Source organism: Gekko japonicus, unplaced genomic scaffold (assembly GCF_001447785.1).
Source record: "Gekko japonicus isolate JY-2015 unplaced genomic scaffold, Gekko_japonicus_V1.1 scaffold2451, whole genome shotgun sequence".
NCBI classification, from domain to species: domain Eukaryota; kingdom Metazoa; phylum Chordata; class Lepidosauria; order Squamata; family Gekkonidae; genus Gekko; species Gekko japonicus.
Window position 1 is genome coordinate 146,025 of NW_015171576.1, and position 19,124 is coordinate 165,148.

General features: G+C 39.4%; 1 protein-coding gene across 2 annotated transcripts in view; it reads right to left on the reverse strand.

The window, feature by feature from the left end:
- ZFAND3 (zinc finger, AN1-type domain 3) overlaps window positions 1–19,124 on the reverse strand; it is a 222,268-nt gene that overhangs the window by 134,875 nt on the left and 68,269 nt on the right. For both annotated transcript variants that reach the window (XM_015419808.1, XM_015419809.1), the window contains exons 2-3: window positions 10,941–10,981; window positions 7,455–7,481 (exon numbers count right to left, since the gene is read on the reverse strand). In XM_015419808.1, coding sequence (XP_015275294.1) covers window positions 7,455–7,481; window positions 10,941–10,981 — 68 coding nt within the window. The remainder of the gene's footprint in view (window positions 1–7,454; window positions 7,482–10,940; window positions 10,982–19,124) is intronic.

Sequence of the window (19,124 nt, forward strand, 5' to 3'; positions counted from 1 at the left end):
TAATACCCAGCATTTTTAACCATATGGAAAGTGCTCTTCTTGCCCGCCTATTTTACTAGAGAACTTCCAATTGCCCATACTGCTGTAATGAAGCCCCACAAAGGGAAGACATTTGTATTGTCAGCGGTGTGGGAGGGAGAGTGTTACATGCCAAAAACAGCACCTCAGTGACCTTGTGTTTATTCGCAACTGCTGATTATGACATGAGCAAGGGTTCGAGCATCCCTGTTAGCTGCACTTCCTGCCTTGTATACACATTCTGGAAAACACAAGTTGCCATCTGCATATGTGTGAAATGTTCTATAGCGCAAAGCAGACACGTAACACTTCACTATTATTTTAAGCTACATATATGCCCAGAACTGTCCATGTTAAGTTATTAAAGAAAAAATGCACACAAAATCTTATCAAGAATATAATAGTAGATCATAAAGAACTAGCTTATTCTATTTTAAAGTAACCATGAGTGTGTGCTGCCTCCACCTACTCTGTTTCTTTTTAAAACAAGGCAAGGCCTAAGATCTTCCATAGTTAATGGTGCAAAAGAAAAAAAAATCTTATTGATGACTTGCTACAAGTGGGCACAACTTTGTCCTGAAGTAAGCAGTGTTTACAAGTAAGTAAATGGTTCACATTTTATTTTGTACTAGGGTTGCCAGACACCCACCCCCAGTCCGGAAGTGATGCAGACATGTCGGCAACGTCACTCTGTTTTTTGGGCAAAACTCTATGATTTATACATAACTCTACCACAGAGTTTTGCCCAAAAACCAGAGCACTGCCACCCGACATCCCGTCACTTCCTGGTGACATAGGCATGTCATGGTGCTCCTCACTCCTGGAACGTTCCCTCCCACTCTCCTGCCGGCACGTCGTTGGGACCTGGCAACCCTATTTTGTACATCTTTAAGTAATTGTTTGACACTTTCTTCCATTCATAACAGACTTGCTTGGTTTGGGCCTATTCTAATTTACATACAGGACACTACTGGTTTCTACCCATGCTACCAACAGTCAGTATTGCACATACAACCCTGCAAGCCCTGTCAATATATCTTCATTTGGATGTAGGATACTGCATATTGGTCAAAAATTAGAGAATGGCCTTCTTACTAAACTTAAGATGACACCTGCACATCTTCTCCAAAAGCTTCTAGTAGAAAAACATGAAGTGTTTAATATTAGGGTTCAAGTAAATCTGTCTTATTTTAAGACACAGTGATCAGGGCTCACAGCAGGTAAATTAATGCCAGTATTGTTATAACAAACAAACACGGACCCTCCTTACCACATTTCATGCAGACACAAAGACCCTACATCTATTAGGTGTATTATTTGTCATTCTATTTAAAGAAACAGCAGGGGAAGTGGGCATTTAAGTATTCTTGTGTGATTTTGATTTGCAGAAGTCTCAAAAATGTATACCACCATGTTGCATTTCTGCCTACACAATACAAGTCTGAATGGACCATGTTTCCAACAGACATTATATTTGGGGAAAAACATGAATTTAATTACCTGTCTAAAAAGAACTGAACACCTGAACATCATCCTCTCATACACTGATCTCTCTTCTAGAGAGAAAGAGTTAAACAGTTCCTTTTATTCCCAGATGATCTTACAATACCACTCAGTGGTGCCATGTTTTATTTAAAACATTCTCTCTCTCAGTAACCACTTGTTCTAATTGGCAAGGCAAGGCAGGGTCCCAAAAGCACACAGCTCGTTACATTCAGTTTGGATTACAAAAACACGATGAAACAAACTGCATCGAAATGTACAAATTAACGGCTCAGGAGTGCGCGACACGGACGTGGAATTAGATTGTAATATGGAACCAACTCCGCAGGGACTGCTGAGGAACAAATCACCAGTGTCTTTATAAACTACACAAAGGTTTCCAAATGTGAAAATATACAAAACAGAGAGCAGGCTTTTCCATAATTCAGCCACATTGCTAAATGTGGGCAAAGAGAAGATTCCCTTCCTTCCCACTCCTGCATACATGGACCAGAGAATAGGAGCTACAAAAATAACTAATGAACTAAAACAATCAAACTGACCACCCCCACACCCATTCCCTTTTGCCATCACACTGACAATGTGCAAAAGTTTCCTCATAATTAAGTCATATGCTAAACATTTTTAATCATCTGAGAACAAAACACAAGGGACTGAATTAGAGCTGATGTTTTAGTAGGTCATGCAGAGAGCAAGGTTAATTAGCTAGAAGTTTGATGAAGATATTATTAATAAGACAAAATATAAGAACAGAGTACTACAAAGCCCTAAACATGTATAAAACATTTTGACAGAAAGGGAAACATACAACCTCAACATTACTCCTTGAAAAGTTTTCCCGTATGTCTTTGCATACAGATCTTCAATCATACTTAGTGGAATTTGCTGCATAGTCACAGAACATACATCCAAAGTGTAAAAGAGTAACAGTGTGGGACTCTTTCATAATAAACCAAGAGTCAGACCTTTTGTGTAGTTAGTAATTAACAGATAACATTCTGCAATTTAATGGAATACCTATTTACACAAGCACATAATAAAGCTGCCCTGGACTAAGCCATATTTCATATAGTGTTCTGACGTCATATGGCAATGGTATTCATTAGTGGTTTCTAGATCGAATCAGATCAAGCCTGAATTCTCTTTAGAAGCTAAAATGACTAAACTGAGGATATCATACCTTGCTCACATTATGAAAAGACAAGAGTCTCAGTAAAAATACAATAATGCTAGGAAAAGTTGGACTCTGCAGAAGACCCAACATGAAATAGATCAACTCAATCTGGGAAGCCACAGCCCTTAGTTTGCAAGACCTGAGCAAAGCTGTTAACAATAGGACATTTTGGACGTCATTAAATCATAGGGTCACAACAATTTGGAAGCGACTTGATGGCACTTAACACACACATTCATTAGAGGAATGAATACATAGCTAGAACCAATTGGCCATTTCATCTTCCAGTTTATAATACATTTACCATCTCCTATCTTTCTGTTCTGCATGGTCATAGCTCAACTGTGAGTATAAAATTAATGGGTCATGAACTAAACATTATGGATCACTTTAAAAATGACCCTCATTTACAAGTATACTGTTGAAGTTGGGTATTTTTTGTTTCACAGCTACAACAGATGCTGGCCACATTTATCGTCATTCAAAGCAATAGTTATGCTTAAAATTTAAAAAGCATGCTAAATCAGCTCAATATAAAGTAGACAAGAACACAAAGTGTTCACAATACTAGTCCAGAGAATAACTTTAGAAACAGTCTTGCACCAAATACTCAACGGGCTCCAGCTATAAAGGCAAGCCCGAATGCTGTTAAAGTATACCACAAAGCACCAGACTAATGGAGACACACAAATTGAGGTGCCAACTCTTATCAGGCTCTAATGCAGGAGAAATTGTACTGCAGTCTTCTTATACACAAGAGGATGCTCTTAGGCAGCTCAGAATACCACTGCCCCTTCAACTGAAGGCTAGCATATCATGCTTTGCTTCGTGCACTGGGAAATTTGTTGCTACTGCGAACATAGTACTAAGTCTCAATATATAGTGGCAGAAACGAAATATTCAAATATTCCAGATTACCTGTTTGAATTTGTAGATAAGTATTCCACAGGGAAAGTGTTAACAGGCCAAATGCTATTATATTTGTATCGCCCAATAGAAACTCTGCAACGGATAGCAGGGTCAGAAACAAAGCTTAACAAACTATAGATTTGTTAGACACTGGTACTGGGATCAAGATGTCATGTCTGCAGGTCAACTAAAAGTCTCAAATCAACTGTACAATACAGCCATGTCTCCTTTGCTAGGCTCTATTTATAAGCAAACTGTGTGCATGTATACAAACACACATAAACCACGCTTAATTCTAGATTTCTGTACCAGCGCTGCAAATCTAAAAGCTGTTCTGGGAGTCACATGAAGAAAGGGAGGAGGGAGAGTACAAAGCTCCTGTATTACATTCAAGAATGATGCCTTTAGCCACTTAATGAGCCAATTTGATAAGCCCATAAAAATACACATTGAGTCCTTCAACCTGCCACAAAGAGAGGTGAAGCGCTAATCTGAAGCATAACGATTGGACACTAAAGCAGCTTTTATGGTTTTTCAAACCTACACTGATGATAAAACCAAGACAATTTTGATTTAAGTAAACCCACTTTATAGGAAAGATGCCATTTAGCAAACCAAGTTATACCCTATCTTCTTGTATAGACACGCATAAACTAATCTCAAAAAAGAAAGCATTTGTTTAAAGCCCCACTTTATTGTAGCACAAAACAGTTGCATTAGCAGCACAGTGTCAAAAATAATGATTTCTACTACCTTATAGAATGTGTATAATGATTTAGTATTATTTTAGTTTGCCAAAGTGGTTGGCTGAGAAAAAATGATTTTATGGTGCAGCAGAAAGTAATATCAGTCACATTTTTAGGCATACTATTTTAAGCAATGCTACATAGTTACAAGAACATAAGATAAAAATGAAAATATAGCATGAGAAATTGGTAGAATGAGTTGGTCATCATACAGATTTTTTAAGTTAATAGGTCATATATATTTTAAGCTATATTCTTATGCCATTACACCACTCTCTGTGGCAGCGATTTTACGGTTGCACCCATCACTCTGTCAGAATTCCAAAGTTGACCAAAGGCTCAAAAAGTTTGAGGAACCCTGTCTTATGCAATCCCTCAAACCTCAGAAGACCACCTGCAGGTGATTCATGGGGGGGTGGGGGAAATCTCCACGTACTTGGTACTTTTAAAGATATAAACATAAAGAACCCTGAAGATAAAATTAAGTTACTGAATCATTTCTCTTACAGACTTGCGTACGTTCATGCCACAATAAACTTGTCAGACATCCTAGAATACAAACTCACTCCTTTTCAACAGTTTAAAAAGCATACCCCATTTTTATTTTCATATTAGGTGAGAATGCCATAAATGTTGCTTTTGATTATATGGTAAAAAAACTCAAAAAAAACAACAACACCCAACCCAGATTGTATACAACCAGCAGCCCTTACTACAGATAAAGCTACTTTAAATGATGGGATGTAATTTCCATTGATCAGTTACAAAATACTGCCAATGAATACAAGCAAATCTGCTGCAGAATTTGTTGCTGGGAGCTAGACAGAAATTGGCAGAGTAGCAGATTTGAGGATAGGCCTATTGCTTTCTTCTTCTTTTTGGTACCTCCAGTGTCCCCTCCAGAGTGTCTCCTGAAGGTACTTCAGATGGGAAAGGGAGATAATATTTCTCTCCATTACTCCTGGTTATTTCTTTATTACAGGTTGAGCTGTAGATTTCAAATCTTCTCCTTTAGAAAAGCAAGGCATTTCCATGTGCTTCTTTACTCATATAACCTCAAAAAGACAGGGAACAGCTTTGTGGCAATTACTTAGCCACTACAGCTTACATTTATAAGTTTTTCTCACTTCTTCAACAATGCAACAAAGGCCATTTACCTGTATCAACACATCAGCTCCATGTAATTTGCGAACATACCATGCTAATTATCATTTGCTATTAATGATGTATATTTTGACTGCAGTAAACCACATATTTTATTTTAATATTCTGCAGAATATTCCTCAGCAAAGTAATGACATCAGTGGACTAAGGTCATGGTCACATGGTCATTTTGAGCGGGTTTCACAATTGTTCCCTATCGCATTTAAAACGGCTGATTAGACAGCCGATTTTGTCTCCCGTATCGAAGCGGACTCACCCCCGCAATAATCCCGGTTTTCTAGCATGTTTTCCGGCACCAGGAAAATTTAGTACTTTCCTACTACTTGCGCTGTGAATCCACAATTTCTCCTATCTGGACAGCCATCTCTCGCTATGAATGCGATTAGGTCATCTGTACGTCCTCCTTGTGGTAGTTTCCCCTCCCCCCTGGCTTTCACCATTTGTGCACATGACCAATCCTGCGCTGAATATATTAAATTCATGAACGCTCAAGCGCACATAGACCAGTACTCCGTTGCACACCGGTAGTTCATTTTGTTCGCTGTTCGTGGAAAAACCCTGCATCCAAGCAGGAGCCGTGATTCGCGCATGTGCTTATGCACATATGTGCACGCGTGCAAAGATTTTTTTTTTAATTTTGCCGTGCCGCCACTTGGGCGGTGTGGCTGTCTGGACAGTGCCTGGAGCTTTGTTGCGCGATGCAAGTGTGATCATGTGTGATCATCCGATTCTGCTAAAAAATATCCCCGATCAAATCTACAGCGGGAACAAATCATGGTAAGTTTGTTGTGTGACCACACCCTTAGAAAGGTTTTAATCTCTTTCGGATGGCACTGTTAGTTACTCTAAAACAAGATTTAAAGTGTTTACATGAAGATCAGTTATATTAAAAGGACAAAAAATGACAAAAAGCCTGAAGTTTGATGTGATTTATCTATTTGTAAGCACATCAATAGCTAATTTAGTCTGATTTAAAGTTACAGAAGGGAATGCAAAATTGTTTGAACCACAATACTCTATTTTTACTTCACTTGCCACCACTAGTTGTAACCTTCTATACATTGACTTGGGAATATGCCCTACGTCTGGGCACGGTGGATTGATTTTCAATCATGATTTCACTCAGCAAGGAAAAGGGGTGACATTTATTTAAATCAAAATGATCTCTCATTTAGATGCTTCCAAAATGAATATGTACACTAAATTTTACAAGCCCTATAAATGTACTAATCTGAAGCTTAGGTTAGCAGTTTGTATTTAGGAATTATGTCACTTCCAAATGCAGGATTTTTAAATGTATCATTTGGACACTAAGCTCTTTGGCGTTATTGTGTTCAACAGGTTAAATGGGTTGCTAAGCAACATTACTTCAAGCATTCTTGAGTCATCTTCCTACAGCATCGAAGAGTTTATTTCAGGAAGGAAAATGCTTTCACTATAGGATGCATCTGATCATGGTAATTCAGAAATATGTAAGAATTAAGCTCTGTTCAGGAGTTCAAAGGTTTATTTACATAGCAGAGTACAGGATCATGTCCATTGACTGAGATCTCCAGCAAGCCCCGCAAGCACACAAACCCAGGCTTTGTATGCCATCAGGGATGCTTTAGGAAAGGGTTCAACTCAAAGGTTAATTGTGGAGACACCTGCATGAGTAGGGCCCTTTGCAAATGTTCAGCTGTATATGTGGACATCTGAAGGCAGAGCCAAGCAGCACAATCCTGCTCCCTTACACTTGAATACAGTGTAAGTTCTTCTGAAGCCTGAACAAGGCTTCAGTTGAAAGGAATACAATTATACCCAATATCTAAAAGGAGCTAAGGCATATTTGATATAATAATATTTCAATGAGATATGGGAGAAATGCAGCTTTGTACAAAGGAAAGGAATAGCGGACCTAATCCCCCCCAAATTTTCAATTAATTTTACCAGTTACTAACCTGTTTCATTGTGTGGATTTCTTTTTTCTAAAAAAGAGAAAGAGAAAATGAAGTGAATATCAAGAAGTTGCAAGTTTTCCTTCCTACATTCATTTTGCAGTCTTTTAATTTAAGGTAAAGGTAAATAAGAAAGAAGTCTCAAAGGTTAACACATAGATTTTATAGTGATTCAGTTTCATTTCTTTAACCTTCTGAATCACACTAACGTTCAATTTTAAAAGATCACATTTTTCTTATTTATGTGGTCTGGCTAAAATCCCAGAGTGCTACAGTAACTAACTTCTGTACAAATTCTAGAGACAGAATGAGAAGCACACTGGCAGGGTTTCCTAAACATAATCTGGTAATAGAAGACAACAGCTGGAAGACAGATTATATTTTGTCTTGATATTGTTATTCTTAGCTATACAAAATACCTGGATGGTGTGCTTTTGATCCGCTAAATATATAGTCTCTTCAACTTGTACATACTCAAAAATAGAATTAAGTGAACTGATAAAGTTTTAGGCTTTGAAGGCAGTTAACAGTATAATCCAATGATGACTGGCCCGCTGAATGTCAGGCCATTTTTATGGTAAACCAAAGTTAATATATAAATAGAAAATGAATGCTCTCTAATAAAGGTTTCAACAGCAGGAAACAACAAAGCATATTACCAGTAAAACTTGTTTGCATATCAGCTTCTTAGATAACCTTGAAGATTATCTCAGAGCATCCACTTGTCCAGTACTCAAGATTTAGACACATCCATTGTTTATCTCTGAAGAAACCACACTCTTACAGATTTTTAATTTCAATTTATAATCATCTTTTGTATTAATAAAGCAACACAAAACATCCAAAAAGATGCCTGTATTTGTCTACTGTAACAACACAAAGAGGACTGTAACATTTTTGAGATTAAGGTCTGTACCTGTAGGAGGCCTACAAGGGCTCACACAGAGCTCATTTCCCCATTTCTCACTCCCACTGGCTTTTCTTCTGACTCTACTGGCAGCCTGCATCTCCCCATGTACCTAATTTATTCTGTTTCTTCCCCTGGCATCCTCCTCCTGTTCCCTCCCCCCTCCCCTTCCCTAGATTGATCTTTCCTTTTTCACCTTCTCTAGTCCTCTCCCATCTAGCTTTACCTTCCCCTCCTACTAGCTGTTTTAGTCTGTTTCTCTCCCTTGCCCTGACACTAAATATGTTGAATAATTCTCATGTTACGTTCAATGCATATACAGCTGGATGTGGGGCTTCACCTTGGATTGTAGAAATATTCCCATTCCATCTGTCCCTGGTCCCACTGTGTAAATTTTTAAATCTGGCCAGTTCAGAACTAAATTAAATGATTCTGGAACAAGGGCTTATAGGCTAGAACACACTTGCAATTGTGAAGCAGAATCTAGTCCAAAGACATGTATCAAGATGCTGCAGCATACTTTTTTGTCAAAAAGGAAAAAAGAAAATCCAGCATCCTCAGAAACGGGAGTTGCATAGCTGAGAAGTAGCCACACAGAAGGAGTTCTTGCATATTCTGGGTTAAGTAGAAAAGCACTCATCACAGCCAAGGAAGTGGCATAGGTATAATTGGTGTTTGTTCCCTCATTCATACACATTCTTTCTACTCCACTTTACATGAAGTATCTTAACCCTCATTCTTTTATCCTTACAAAGCCTTTAACACAGAGTATTGCTTTTGCCATTTTATAGATAGATACCAAAGCCACCCAGAGGGTAAATACTGTGTACTATAATGCTGTTTACGGGACTTGTCAGTTCCTCTTGTTAATTGTATGATCACAACTCTACAGGGCTGTAAGAGATCTGATCCAAAAATCAGTACTGTGAAAGATTACAAATATTTTAACCATCCTATTGTTGTTTTTTAAATAATTACATCTTTGAGGAACACATGAGCCCTAAGTGGCCTTGTACAGCACAGTGTGGGACTTTGACCTAGGAAACCAGGATTCAAAATGCTGTTGAGCTGGAGTGGGGACTCAAAACACCTTACATTGTTCCCTCCTCACCCATTTTGTCCTTGCAATGCCCTTCCTGTGGCATATGTTAAGCTAAGAGAGAGTGGCTGGCCCATGGTCACCCAGCAAGCTTACATTTCAGAGAGCAGGGATTTGAACCCAGGTCTCCCAGGTCCTAGTCCAACACTAACCACAACAAGATGATGGCTCTCTACCCGGCTCCTCACCTGTATAATGGGAATACTGACCATTGGAAGGACAAAATAAGTATGGAAAACACACATATACAGCACTTGAAATATCAAAAGTTATAAATAATAATGTCTGTAGGGGGAAGACTGAAATTACTTGCTAATATTAGCTAGTGTGTTTTACGTGTTTCGCTGCTGGAAAGCTATAGATTGGGCAGCAGTATTATCCCCACAATTACAGAAGCTACTAACACAAAACAATGTTAACTAGCCAGTGATATGGATTTTCCTGAAAATTATGAACTGGAAAATTCTCCAAAGCCCTAAATTGAGTGTGACCCTGATTTAGCATCTTTACTTTGACTTATCAAGTGTGGTTTAAAGGTTATGCTCAAGCAAGTATGTGGAAATTATTTTTATTGGAATAATGGCTGTAAACACAGAAAGACAATATAGCCTGTACTTCCCTTACACTGAACAAATTTAAGAAAAAAACAAAAGGCAATAAAAACTGTTGACCTACTAATTTTTGCACACCCTGGCTGTCCACTCATATGTTTCAATAGAATTTAAAACTCTCCCACAGAGGTCACTGGGGCAGCTCTGTTGCACACAACTTTCCATAGCATCCCTAACATAACCTGCTAGCTCCACATCACTGATTACAATATCCTTTCACCATGTGAGAGGAGACATACATAAGAATTGCATAACTTGATTTTTAAAATTTGACGATATATTTGATAATATATTTGCAGTTTTATCCGCCCACCATTTATAAATCAGTAAAACATACATGCACTCTCTCACCCATTAATTACAACTTTGAAACTCCCAAACTTAACTAAAAGTGGAAGAGCAATTCATTATTATTAATTTTATGAAACAATAAATCTTTAGAAAGCAGAACATTTTCCACTGAAAAATAAAACACTGGAAAAAATTTATTCTACAACTCTAACTAGCACAATAAAAACCTGCATTATTGAATTTAAAATTCTAAGACAGCAATCTGAACTCTTTACAGAAGTGTGGGATGCCCTTGAAACTAGACAATGCCTGTGAAAGCAACTTCTGCTAACTTCACAGGAAGACTTGATTAGTGACATCGTACACAACAGGTTCTTGCTTTCACACACATTGTTTCGACAAACTTAAGTCAATAACTGGGACACTGCAGTGGGAAGGATCTGATTTCATGCATGTACAGTAAGAAACATATACCCATACATAAACTCCAAAGGGGAAGCTGATTATGGGTCTTGAATTGTCTTAACAGGAGGAAAACCCCTAAAACAACCTTCTAAACCAAACCTTTACGCTGCACTTACCAGCAAAGCATTTGGAACAGAGGTTCATAGTCTTGCTGGACCTGAGGCAAGGGGGAAAAAAAGCAGATCTTAAAAATTCTTTGTAGATATTAATACAGTATTTTTTAAAGGAGCAGAGCAAGCTGAAAAGGGAAGAGAAGAGAGATAGCAAGAACTCTAGCTAACCACCTGTACCAATGATCCACAAGCTATGCTATGGCAAGCTTATGAAAACGGTCTTTCAGCTATTTCAAGCTTCCCTCCTTCAAAGCCAGGAGCAAATGGTCTCTCAAAGAGACTCTGGTTCTCAAAAGCACTGACCTACTCTGGCAGCACATTCAACCTATGTAGAAGTGACTAGTGAGGATAGGGGGTTGGCCACTCTGCCTTTTTGCCCATTAAGAAACCACAAGAGCTAGCCTGAAAAAGAAGCATGGAATTTTCATTATGTGCTGAAGACGTGCTCTACTTAAGAAAAATATGTATCCCATATATATTCAGAAACAGGTTGTTAGTAACATGCAATGGATAGGACTGCTTTCACTTACAATGCTTTGCTGCAACAAGATGTGGCACATTAGTATCTAGTACAGGGGTCTCCAACATTTTAGAGCTGTGGGCACCTTTGAAATTTTGACATGGCATGGTGGGTGCAACTGCAAAATGGCTGTTACAAAATGGCTACTGCAGGAGGAGAAGCCAGCAAGAAAATTGCTGCCACAGCTTACCTTCAGTCACACGGTGAAGACCCTTGTACCGAGGTGGCAGCTGCAGCCAAAGCAATGTCTTTAAAAATCTGAACAGCCAATCAAATCTCCAGTGACCAATCAGAAGCCGTGCTGGGCAAAATCCCCCACCTGACCCTTCCCACTTTCTAAAAACACTTGGTGGGCACCAGCAGGCGCCATGGTGACACAGGCACCATGTTGGGGACCCCTGGTTTAGTAGGACAAACTTAACATGAAGTAGACTCTTCACTGGATTCAAAGAAAAATGTTGTTGTTCTATAAACCTCCAGAGAATTTAACAAAAATCCCTAATACATCTATTAACTAAGACAAGAAACTAGTTGGTCGTAATATCGGTTAACCCACAGGCAAGGAGAGCTATCTGGCATTACAGTTTAAACCTTTTGTTCTCCACTTTTTTTTTTTTTGGCCGTGAAGTCACAGCTGACATGGTGACCAGTGTTCTCTCTAAGCTGAGTTAGTGTGAGCTAGCTCACAGTTTTTTAGCCTCCGGCTCACACCTTTTTTGCCTTAGCTCAGGAAGGATAGCTCCAGAGCAAACTAACGTATGCGGTGGCCAAATCGCTCACTCACAACTTTAATGCCAGTAGCTCGTGAAGTAGAATTTTTGCTCACAAGACTCCACAGCTTAGAGCGAGCATTGATGGTGACCCCATAGGGTTTTCAGTGCAAGAGATGGTCTGCCATTGCCTGCCTCTGCATTGCCAACTCTGGTACTCCTTGGTGGCCATGCTTAGCTTCTGAGATCTGATGAGACTGGGGTAGCCTGAACTATCCAGGTCAGGCCTGTTCTCTCCACTACAGTACATATTATTCATAGATATATTGGGGGGAATTTAAAGAATGCACATGCTTTTTGGCCTTTATAATTTCTATACAATTTGTATTTTTATCCTTTTATTCTGCATTATTCTTGAGTCTTGATCAGCTGCTGGTTGCTATGTTATAGAGCCGGAATGGAGGTGTTTGACACAGGAGGGAATAATTAAAACTAGCTTATAACATACAAGCTTGAGAGACATGAACACAGTCATACTTGTATTTCCCTCTCGCAACAAATTAGAGAATAACTTTCTAGTTTAAGATTTATTCCATTCAAGTAGTATACACACTCTAGAACACCTGTTATGCCAACAATCAGTACAGCTTAGCTACCTCCAGGGGGAAAAAACACAGAACAGCAGGCTGAATCAACACCTACACTGATAGCATGTTGCAATTTGGTGCTTTCTGCTTAGAAGTTTGAATTATTTTTAAAAGTCTATATGCCAAGCTGGAGCTTCTCTGAGAAACCATTAAACCCCAGGATGAAAAAGAAAAAGGCAGAGTTCAAAGGGTTCATATTTATGACAAAGAGGCTTTCAACAGTGCGCAAGCATTGAGGCAGGTTAGTTTCAGTTCCAGGTCTCCATGGTAGGGTTTTTTTAAAAAAATCAAATGTACATTTAGGGAAAGCAAAAATACAACAAAACCATGGTAGAAAGAACTGGAACTGAAACACAGGACCATAAATCCTGAAAAACAAACAGCTTGCATGTTATCATTTTAGACAAAGAATATTTTAGACTTTTTTAGGCTGTAAAAGCTCACCGCTATAGGAGGAAACAAAGACAAAATAAATGTAAAACCCAATAAAGTTAATAGACAGGCTCCATTTCCAAACCAAGGTGCAGTGTAAAAGAAAGCTAGAGCAATATGTAAGAATTTGTTTCCAGAAATTTCAGTTTTGAAAGAAAAACACTATCTGCATTCTGTCTTCTAAAATTGATGTACAACAGAGACTGAAAACCTGGTGAATGCTAACTCAGAAACGGATGTATCTTACACACAGCATAGCAAAAGTATATGTACTGCAAGTTGCCTGTAGGTGGGCTAAAACTGACCAAATTAACAGCTGACCTAGAGCATCCATATTGAAGTTCCGTGACATTTTCATGATGGAAAGTGATAGTAGTTATGCACTGCCTCCATTTCACTGAGCCAGTCTGTAGAAACATATACGATATCCTTAAGAAATGTGCTTTATTACATACTGACGCAGTCCTACTCTCTACTGCACGGTCGGGGCTAAAATGTTTGTTTGACGTCAGTGCCTTTCTAGCAAAAAACAACTACTATCTCTTATTGTCAATTATAATAAGACAGACCACAAAAAGTAGTTTTTAATAAGTGACCACATCACTGAACACATGAAGACTTTCAAATTTAGCACTTTAGACACACAACTTCTAGCAACATCCATGCAAGCAATTCAAAACGTTTTCATAAGGTGAGGGATAAGTGGGTCGGTGATCTGATAATCCTGATACACTCTTCACAGGAAAAATTACCGTATGAAGGTGAACTGTGAGATGTTTGATCTGAATTGCCTGGAAGCAACAGAAAATTGGTTTATGGACATTTGCCTTCTCCTTGGGCCATGCCTCCAGCTATGTTACAACTGGTTAACTTTTCTTCACCTGAATCTCAAACAATTATGTTACTAATTTAACAATGAAATTTCAAAAACATTCTTACTATCAAGCTCCCTCCAATTTATTTGTCTGAAAAATTAACCTCACAGCTGGCATAAACAGGGTAAAGCTTTGCTTTCATTATCAACAAAGTCCCTGCATGCAGTTAAGTCTGCGATACCAAGCTAGTAATGCCTCAGTTTTTATGAATACATTTTAAAAATCAAACTTTCATGCCAATTTTCTCTTAGTGAAGAACTGATGATTTGTTCACCATTTAAAACATACAATATTTTCCTTATTTTTGCATCTGCACAGCTTTCCACGTCCAGTGGGAAACTTCTGTTGACACATACTCAACAAATTGATTGGATTATATATGTACCAGGGTCATAAAAGGTAAAGGTAAAGGTTCCCTTGCTCGAAAGCCAGTCGAATCCGACTCTAGGGTTGCGGTGCTCATCTCCGTTTCAAAGCCGAAGAGCCAGCACTGTCCGAAGACGTTTCCGTGGTCATGTGGCCAGCATGACTAAACACCAAGGCGCACGGAACGCTGTTACCTTCCCACCGAAGTGGTACCTATTTATCTACTTGCAATTTCTTGCTTTTGAACTGCTAGGTTGGCAGGAGCTGGAACTAGAGACGGGAGCTCACTCCATCATGCGGCACCCAGGTCTCAAACTGCTGAACTACTGACCTTCCACAGCCTGCAGTTCAGCGTCTTAACCACTTGAGCCACCGCATACATAATTCTAAATCAGCTACATTCCAACTGATGTGATATTAGTGGCATTCTTCAAGCTGGTGCACGCTCAGAACTTAGTGGATTGAACTACAGTTTCCAGGCAGCAAAATAAGGAAACACTAAGTATTTGTGATCCAATTTAGAAGACAATGTACAGACTTGGCTTCACAAATCAGGCTGGCAAAATGGGTGCACCTGGAATACTAGAAACAAACTATACAGCTCCTCTCCCACCAACCCCAAAAGGCAAGATGGAGACAACTGAATTGTGTGAGGGGGGAAAGTAACATCCAAAAGTAAAAAGTGTGTGTACATTTTTTTTGTAATACAATTTAGAACAAGCAAAATAGAAGTTAGATCACAAATTGAGAGCAACACTATCAACCAGAGGACTAGTACTCCTCGGAATGAAGCACATTGCTATTCCCAAAAGGATATGAAGATTTTACCAGTTCTTGCCACAATATTATTTACAAAACCTTAATTTTATTCACTTACAGGAACTTTCAAACTACACATTCTCGTTACTTGGATGAAAGCCCCCTAAAAGTAAAATGCTGATTAACAGCTGTGTACTTGAGATGGTTAGACAGTGTCATAGATGCAACGAATATGAAATTGAGCCAACTTCAGAGGACAGCGGAAGACAGGAAGGCCTGGCGTGATCTGGTCCACGGAGTCGCAAAGAGTCGGACTCGACTGTGCAACTGAACAACAACAACAACAACAACAACAACTTGCAGCCATAGAAATACTCAGGACAATGGCTTGGATTCAGCCATGAGCTATGGAAAATGTAAAGACTTTGTACAGTTCCACTTGTGCAAGGTCTTGTGCAATACCTAGTGCTCAGAAATTAGCTGCACACGTGTAAACACAAGTGGGATACAAAAAGTTTAACTTAGCATGAGTAGCTACGCAGTCTTTTTCCTTGCATTAGAGCGCTCGAACAAGTAAAAATGCAAGCAGAAATTCTGCACAAATCCAATCCACTGTCCACGACTTGCTTATTTACCCCTCTAAGATGTTAATTTCTTCTCTGACCATCTTATTTTTTCTGCTCAACCTCTCTGTTTTGAGGAGGATATGCATCTTCTGATCCAATACAAATAATACCAATATTCATGAAGGTATTATTTGTACAATATTCCTAATTGTTATACATGTGCAAAACCAGAATCGACAGTAGTCACTTATGTGGATAATCATTTTAATTAAAATTATTAAATATATTTATATTTGGACATTATCTGTTAATTATTGGGTTCCTATTCTCATTAGTTTTAGATGTAAGTAGAGTGACAATTGGTGGAAGGAACATTAACAATTTGAGGCATGCAGATAACACCACATTACTGGCAGAGAATAGTGAAGACTTGAAATGACTACAGCTGAAGATTAAAGCAGAAAATGCCAAAGCTACTGAGAAATTAAACAACTTTAAGCTTGAAGAAACTGAAATTGTTCAAGATTTTCTGTTCCTTGGCTCCATCATCAACTAAAAGGGAGACTGCAACCAAGAAATTTGGAGGAGGAGGTGGAGACTGGGAAGAGCAGCCATGAAGGAGCTAGAAAAGATCCTTAAGTGTAAGCAGGGGTCATTTCGTAGAAAAAGAGCTGCAGGAGCTCATTAGCATAACTTATTTGCATATGCCACACACCCTGACATCACCGGAAGTGTGTCAGAAGGTGGACTCTTTGCATTGGCACCTATGGGGGTGGGAATGCAGATCTGCCCTCACAGAGAGCTTCTGCCTGAATAAGCCTGAGTCTTAAAGGTGCCACTGGACGCTTTGCATTGCTACCTATGGGGGGGGGGAGACATGCAGATCTGCCCTCACAGAGAGCTTCTGCCTGAATAAGCCTGGGGGGCCTCCGAAGGCCTTCTACACACCCTGCACTCCGGCACAGGGCCTGTAGAAGGCAGGGGGGCTCCGAAGGCCTTCTACATGCCCTGTGCTCCGGCACATGTCCTGTAGAAGGCAGGAGGGGTGGTGAGGGGGGGCCTCCGAAGGCCTTCTCCAGGCCCTGTGCTCCGGCACAGGGCCTGTAGAAGGCGGGGTGCGGTGGGGGGGGCTTCCAAAGGCCTTCTACAGGCCCTGCGCTTCGGCACAGAGCCTGTTGAAGGCGGGGGGTGGTGGGGGGCGCCTCGGCAGGCCACGGGAGGGCTCCGCAGGGAACTTGCCTGCCTGCTGCTTTCTCCTTGTGTTCTGACTGAGAGCAGGGGTGGGGCTTATGTGCCTGCCCCCTGGGTTCCTTACTGGCGGAGCGGTGCTCCAGGACGCTCCTGCTCGAACCAAGGCCTGAGTGTAAGGATATGTCACTGCCAACCAAGATCAAGTTAATTCATGCCACAGTATTCCCCATTACTATAAGTGTCAAAGTTGGACAATGAAGAACGCTGACAGGAACACAGTAGATTCCTTTGAAGTGTGGTGTTGGCGGAGAGTTTTAAGGACCTACACAGATACTAAAAGTAAAAAGTCCAAAAAAATAGGACTTCAAATAGAAATATACTCTTTAGCCTAAAGAAAGGATTCTTCAGCTAAAGGATTTCCTTTAACAAGCAATAGCAGGGCTGGTAGCTTTCTTCAAAAGGCAGAGTAGAAGCTTTCACGTAAGATAGAGCTTTATGTCCCACATGATCCCAAACCTCTTCTTATAGTTGCCAGACAGTTCCTCTCAACCATACACCCTCCATGGCCTTCCATTACCTACTATACCCCAGTTGTCATTAGAAAGAAAAACAGCAAAATCAAAAAACAACCCTCACATTGAAGTAATTTACCAGTTTTGTTTCAGAAAAGTTGAGAATGAAGTATATCACATTTTCTTTTGTTGTATGCACACACATAGAACTAGCAAATTGGCATATATGGTAATTTTGGAAATACTTTCCCAGAAAATGGCAAAGCCCTCCCCCCAACTGCAACAACCCCCAAGCAAAAAACCCACCCCTTTTTATTCTGGCAGTCCTACTACAAGCCTATTTTATTCATTGTTCTTATTATGATTTAAGAAAATGCTATTTTATGATTATTCAGATGCAAAAGCAGTAATACTGACTATAAACTATTCTGAACTTCGCAAGAACTATATTTACATAATTTATACCAAGTGCATAATTTAGTTATATAAAGCTTTAAGAGTGTTCTAGTATAACAGTTCATAACAGCAGAAATATAGAGACTATTGACATAGGATCAATTCCATGTGCCTTCTCCTACTCTTAAAAGCTGTTCCCTAGCACTAGAATTTCAGAGAGGAAGCATTTACATTCCTTATCTATTAATCACAGGAGCCCCAAATGAGCACAAATGCATTTCTATTTGCTGGAATAAAAATGGGTATGTTCTGCTCTATGTTCTACAAAGTTGGCAGAGCACAGTCCTTAGGATTCCATTCACACAAAGAATGCTGTAAGACTTCTTCGAATAGGCTATTATCTAGTTCTTTGTGTTAAACTGTAGAAGTAATCTCCAACAAATAAAGCTATCTGTTCCTCCCTACAGCATCCATGAATCCAAATTGTAAAACTATGCATCTACTGCCAGCTTATTTTAGTGTTTAAAAAGGAATAGTTCTGAGAGGGACTTAAAGCTTAAATCTGAAGTAGTCTGATTTTGTTATTCTCAGAATCTGGTTGGGAGCAAAAAGGTAAAACAAATAGTGACAGCTAAGATTTAATATTATTCTGGAGGCCAACAACCAAACGGCTGTAACTAATTCCCATTCAAACCCTGATTATTTGTCATAACAGAGATACTGGGATAAAGAATATGCAACATATTATCAGCATCAAGGACAAGGCAAAAAGACAAGATCCATCAGGCCCTTTAATACTGATGAATTAGTTTCAACGGTGTGAACACTGATAGGCAAAATGTTGAGTAAATGTAGACCAGACATTCTTAAGCTTTAACCTACTACAATGACAAAATATGATCACCATCATCACCCAGCTACAGGTAAAAAACCTGGACATATAAATGGCACTTTAGAGTACTTTACTTTATTTATATTGTCTTCAATGCATCTAATTCTCAACAAGGCTCCACTTGTGGATACTTAAATCCTGAGACTCGAGCCATGGACAGCCAAGAGAGATCTTTCTACAAGCCTGAAAAAAGCCCTGTGTTTGCAGAAAAATCTGAAATAAAGGGGATCTTAAAAACCCCTAACAATAAAAGGAGCACTTGTAGCTTTAAGAAGCAGATGCCTTCAGTAGCTGCTGCTGGCAACCATAACAGTATTCAAC